This window comes from Vigna umbellata, chromosome 5, assembly GCF_029865625.1.
Source record: "Vigna umbellata cultivar VRB3 chromosome 5, Vumbellata_1.0, whole genome shotgun sequence".
Classification (NCBI taxonomy): domain Eukaryota; kingdom Viridiplantae; phylum Streptophyta; class Magnoliopsida; order Fabales; family Fabaceae; genus Vigna; species Vigna umbellata.
This window is the reverse complement of record NC_142169.1, coordinates 35600622-35606621: the sequence shown is the minus strand read 5'-3', so window position 1 is coordinate 35606621 and position 6000 is coordinate 35600622. Positions and strand designations below refer to the sequence as shown.

The following is a 6000-nucleotide window of genomic DNA, read 5'->3' as shown; positions in this document are numbered from 1 at the left end:
ATGGAAACTTATGTACTTTCCTCCTTCAGCCGAAAAAATAATAAAAGATAATGTCAATTTGTGTGTGTTCAAGATTATTCATAATAATAATAATAAAAGAAACGGTGGATCGTTAAATTTTTTATTTTTTAAAAAAGATAAAAAAAATAATGTTAAAAGGTTGTAAAAATTTTGTATGTGTTTGAAAATATCATTTCTGTGTTAATAAATAAATAAATAAGGGTTGTGGAAAAAAATAGAAAGAAATAGCGGAAAGAGGTGGATCTGAAATCACATGGGACTCATCCACAACAAGAAAACGTTGCTTTCTCCTGCGTTGGTAAGAGAAGAGGAAGAAGCACTTGTTACTGTTTCTTAGTTTAGTTATAGAGAGAGAAAGTGGAGAGAGAAAGTAGAGAGAGAGAACCAGAAAGAGAGAGAACTCACTCCATTCCGAGAAAGACAGAGAACTCACTCCATTCCGAATCGGAGCATGGCGGAGCTCCGCCACTCCTCTTCCCTCGGCAGCCGAGCCTCCAATTCTCCGATGAAGCGTGACGCCGTCGCCGTCGCCTTCGGCGGCGCTGCCGATTCCTCTCCACTCATTCCCGACAGCCACCTCACCGACGACGACGAGCACGATCGCCACTCATCCAAGGAGCGCGACCGGCATGTCTGCTTCTTCTTGAACGACGACCCTAGGGTTTCGCCTCACAACTCCAGGATCTCTCTGTTTTTCACCTTCCTTCTTCTACTCGTTGGTTTAGTTTCTGTATTCACAATCTTCCATAAACTCGTGAGTCCTCTCTGCCCGCGTTTTAAGATTTACTAACAGTGCATTGGATCCATTTTCGCCTTTGGTGTGTGGAAAACGAAATTTCTCATCTGTAATTTCTACTGTTATTTTGTTTATCTGAAATTGAATTAAATTACCCTGGAATTTGCATGTGGAGTCAACTTATTGTTCTTCTTTCAATTTTGAATTGTATTGTTCAGCTATAGAGTAACTTCTGTTATGAGTAGCTGTACAAGTAATGCGTGTATTTTGTTTTTTTTTCTCATACAATAGTTCTGCCGGTGAACTCTTTTTGGCAAGTTCTCATGATCGAATTCGTGTTCAATTTATTGTAGAATGCCCCTTACTTGTGTAAAAAGGACGGCATTGTTCTTCATTGCCCACATGTAAGTTCTCATAAGGACCACTGCTTTGGTTTCCATTTCATTTTCTCCTTTTCTGTTGTTCAATGACAATGGTGTTATTTTCTCTTCTCATGTCCTCTTTGGTATTATTTTCAGGTCAAGGAATCGCCATCTCTTTGGGAAAATCCTTTCTCATCCACGACATCTTGGAGGCCCTGTGCCGAGCGCCGGGATGGCGTTTTATCAGGTTTCCATGGTTTTCTATGTTCATTAATATATTAATATATTTATTTATTTCACATCCCATCAGCATTGCAAGCCATGCCAAGACAGGGTATTAAGAAATTCAGTAATGACGATATCTCTTCATTCAGAAGCTGTGAAATTTTAGCATAATTTCCATCTGTCAGTAGCATCGAATAAGAGCGGTTATAATTGTCTCGCAAAACTGTGATGTTACCATCTAGGCATCACTGCAATGTGATTTTTTAATGGAGTGAATGGACCCGTTAAGATTTTTTATCACTCTCTTCACCTTTCATCAGAAAAAGCAAAACTCCGCCAAATTCTTAAGTTAATTTTTTTAGAACTTTTAACAAATCAATTGTTTCATTTATTTCTTAATGTAATATTCCCCATTCATCTCTTATATCTTACTTGGATTGGAATACATTCATACTGTTGCTGTGTATGTTGTTTCTAGTATTACTGCTACTATTCATAGTACTTTTATACTTCTATGTAGAGCTTCCTCATGAAAATGAAACAAACGGCTATATATTCATCCATGCTGAGGGTGGTCTAAATCAGCAAAGAATTGCGGTATGAGATATGTTCTTTCATTGTGATATTCTCTATCTTAGATTGTTTTCTTTTCCAAAATTGCCCTTGAATGTGACCCTATACTGTTTGTCTGTATTTTCTTTCATAGCCATTGTTCTCTTGCTGACTGCCGCACCTGGGTTGGTGAATTTCCTTCCAATTGTAAAATATACGTGAACATAATGTTCTTTGAATTGTCTGATATAATTAGAAAGTAAAAGAACAGTATTTTTTTTTTGCATTTAATTTCACGGTGCGCTTTTTCTATAGAATCACCCAAAGGGGCTGATTTATTTTGTTAAAGTGCCATCTCAATACATTTCCAATTTGGTGCACTAGCAAATCGCAATGCCAGTAAAATTACTTTTTAAATTGGGTCTTCATGCAAAATGGTGCTGATTTCACTTTCTTGTTTCTTACATTGAAATGACAGTCTGTGGAATATTCAATAAAATTATCATATAATATTTAGCTGTCAGTGACTTACTTTCCAAATCTTTTAAAATGCAGATATGCAATGCTGTGGCTGTAGCCAAAATAATGAATGCCACTCTTATTTTGCCTGTTTTGAAGCAGGATCAAATTTGGAAAGACCAAACGTAAGATCTCTTGTCCATTTTTTTTCCGTTGTTTAGATAAGTTTAATTAGGTTAAATAAATAATTTGGTTCCTGCAATTGAGACTTTCTTTGTGTTAATCCTTACATGAAAAATTCTGCATTTTGGTCCTCATGAAAAATCATTTACACATTAGACCTACTGTTTATCCTCCTCTATTATGGTTTTAATGGAATCCTAAGTTGTCTAATGATGTTCTTACTTAGCAAATTACATTTGACAGAAAGTAAAAGTCATGGTTAACAAGTCATCTATTAGTTTTCTTGCCTAGGATGGTAGATTTCAGAGACGGTCCTCCGTTCTAACCATCATGATGCATGTCACGATTTCAGGAAATTTGAAGACATTTTTGATGTGGATCATTTCATTGACTACCTTAAGTATGACGTTCGTATTGTACGTGATATCCCACAATGGTTTACTGATAAATCAGAGCTATTTTCTAGCATAAGGTATGGTAGATTCCTGTATTTTTAGTACTCTGTTGAAAACTTAAATCCCCAGTTGGCAGGAGAGATGGGTAAATATTTCCTTTTTTTCCATTAAAGTTTAAACATGAAATAACATGTCCTCGACCACCCTTTTTTATTCTGTTTTTATCAGTGTACTGATTGACAACAGGTGTGATTGAAGTGCTGGGTTTTGTGACCACTGACCAAATAGCATGAAAATTATGAGTTTGAAGTTAGAGATTCGTGTGCCTTTCTATTTGAGTCTTTTGAACTCTTACATCTCACGTTATGGCTGATAAGGGACAGATAAAAATGTCAAGACCTAGATAGCTTTTTGTTGGTTTTCTTTTTCATCCGTAGACTAGCTATCTTTTGGTTTTGATGGAATTGCTCGTTCTTGTGTCAAATGATAATTATGAATTTAAATTACTTGTGAGTTAAACAAGTCCTAAACCAGTGATGATTTTTTTTTTGTAAAGGGGGTTTTATGGCCAGAGAATACACAATGTTCTGTCTATATTTATTCTTTCAATCATCTAACTTCTTACATGTTTCTCTTAGCTTTACCATATTGTTACCAATGGTGTCAACCAAGATGTTTCTGATACTTGGTGTTTGCTATTGATGCCTTCTGTGGTTGAATACACACGTGTGTTGACTAACAAATCAAATGTATCTTCTCATTCAGACGGACTGTAAAAAACATTCCAAAATATGCACCGGCACAATTTTACATCGATAATGTTCTGCCCCGGATCAAGGAGAAGAAGATTATGGCTCTTAAACCATTTGTTGACAGACTGGGGTAGGCCAGGGGTGATATATGTTCTATGCCTCTTTTTTGTATGTAATTGATTGTGTCATGATGTTTCAGTTCTTGTTTCAGATATGACAATGTTCCTCCTGAAATCAACAAGCTGAGATGTAGAGTTAATTATCATGCACTGAAATTTCTTCCTGATATAGAGCAGATGGCTGATTCACTGGCATCAAGAATGAGAAACCGAACTGGAAATTCAAATCCTTATATGTATGTGACATTTGTGATCACAACCCTGACTGAGTTATGGGTGATTTTTTCTAGTGTCCAAGTGATTTAAGAATTTTACTGTAAACAGGGCTTTGCATCTTAGATTTGAGAAAGGAATGGTGGGACTATCGTTCTGTGATTTTGTGGGGACAAGAGAGGAGAAAGTCAAAATGGCAGAGTATAGAAAAAAGGAGTGGCCTCGACGGTACAAGGTGGCCATCATACTTTTTATCAAATCAACAGGAACTCTAAGAACCTTCTATTGGAGCATTTTGATCACATTGTATTTGTTGAAAAATGCAGAATGGTTCCCATCTGTGGCAATTAGCTCTACAGAAGCGTAAGGAAGGACGATGTCCTCTAGAGCCTGGAGAAGTGGCCGTTATTCTTCGGGCTATGGGCTATCCTAAGGAAACTCAAATTTACGTTGCTTCTGGACAGGTTTACGGTGGACAGAACCGGATGGCTCCACTAAGAAATATGTTCCCTAATCTGGTTAGGCTTTCTTCACTTCCTTTCTCTTGTTCTGTTTGTTTTTTATGAAAATCACAATCATTATTGTGTAGTGAATGAAGTGATGTCATGAACGGAGTTCTAATGTCCGTTAAGGCTATCAAGCTGTCAAGCTATGATGCAATGTTCTCTTGCTCTATATAAATTTATTTATCCATTATAATATAGCAAATATGAATCTGTTTGAACGAGCTTGTCCATAAGTTTTTAGAGGAAAGAAAAATAAGAGGAAAAAGTAAATTTGACTTCATCTTGTCAAAATTCATGTAAGAATTCCTTAGATTCTTCTGCAATGTGTTAATATTTTCCCTACAACAGGTTACTAAGGAGGAGCTAGCAACCAAAGAGGAGTTAGATGGTTTCAGAAAGCATGTGACAAGCCTAGCAGCTCTTGACTTCTTAGTGTGCTTGAAGTCAGATGTATTCGTGATGACCCATGGAGGCAACTTTGCTAAGCTGATTATCGGCGCCCGTAGATACATGGGTCACCGTCTAAAGTCAATTAAGCCTGACAAAGGGCTAATGTCAAAGTCTTTTGGGGATCCGTACATGGGTTGGGCTACTTTTGTAGAAGATGTTGTTGTTACTCATCAGACGCGTACGGGATTGCCAGAAGAGACTTTCCCTAACTATGATCTCTGGGAGAACCCTCTGACTCCATGCATGTGTAGAGCCTGATTAGAGCAATTTTATCAACGACACTGGGACTTTATCAAGATTCGATTGGGAGAAATACGCCGTTTAAGTTATGAATTCAATCTTCTATCTCCAGGGTAAACGTCGGAATGCAGGCTCCTGTTCAATATAAGCTTTGAGGTAGGAGGGGCAGTAAATAGAAATTTGAAGCAGAGATAATGGCTTGAAGGGAATGAGATTGGACTGTGGTTAACATTTTAATGAACAGATTTCCTATTCTGAGTATTCTCTTTGCCGAGATACCGGATGGATTTTGTCTTTTCATCTAACATGTAGCCATTCCATGATCCCTTTTATTCTTCCAGGAAAAAACGATTATTTTTTGTACTAAGAAAATTGTGCAAATCATTAATGACTTACATGCTAGGTTTCTGTGATTTTACGATGCATTGGCAGTAAAATGTGAGGGTCAGGGTGATAAAGGCTTTTCATGATTACGTAGGAGGATTTGGCACCTTAAAAGGGCCGAGTGTAATTAAAGATGCTGTTGAAATTTTGAACCTTTTATTTTCTAAATAATTCATTATATTATTTACACTTCATCTTTTAATAGAGGAGCTAAAAAGTATGAAGTATGTTCAGTCACGAGAAAACTTATGGATCGGATCATTCAATCGAAGAAAAATGGTGTTTTATTCAGGACCTAAATGCTAACGTGAGCAGGCGATAGCCATTACAAGTTATTGTCATGATAGTAGGCCAATAGAGGCGTTGTCTGGAACCAGTGGTTGGAATCTGGAAAATTCGAAAT

At 37.0% G+C, this 6000-nt stretch overlaps 1 protein-coding gene across 1 annotated transcript; it reads left to right on the top strand.

The window, feature by feature from the left end:
• The first annotated feature begins 267 nt into the window (after positions 1 to 267).
• LOC124847599 (O-fucosyltransferase family protein) lies at positions 268 to 5626 on the top strand. Its single transcript, XM_047325124.2, has 11 exons — positions 268 to 775; positions 1111 to 1161; positions 1276 to 1366; positions 1865 to 1941; positions 2452 to 2540; positions 2891 to 3010; positions 3699 to 3815; positions 3897 to 4040; positions 4129 to 4252; positions 4344 to 4535; positions 4872 to 5626. Exons 1-11 carry the CDS (start codon positions 473 to 475, stop codon positions 5229 to 5231), a joined length of 1668 nt encoding a protein of 555 aa, XP_047181080.1. The 5' UTR covers positions 268 to 472; the 3' UTR covers positions 5232 to 5626.
• The last annotated feature ends 374 nt before the right edge of the window (positions 5627 to 6000 follow it).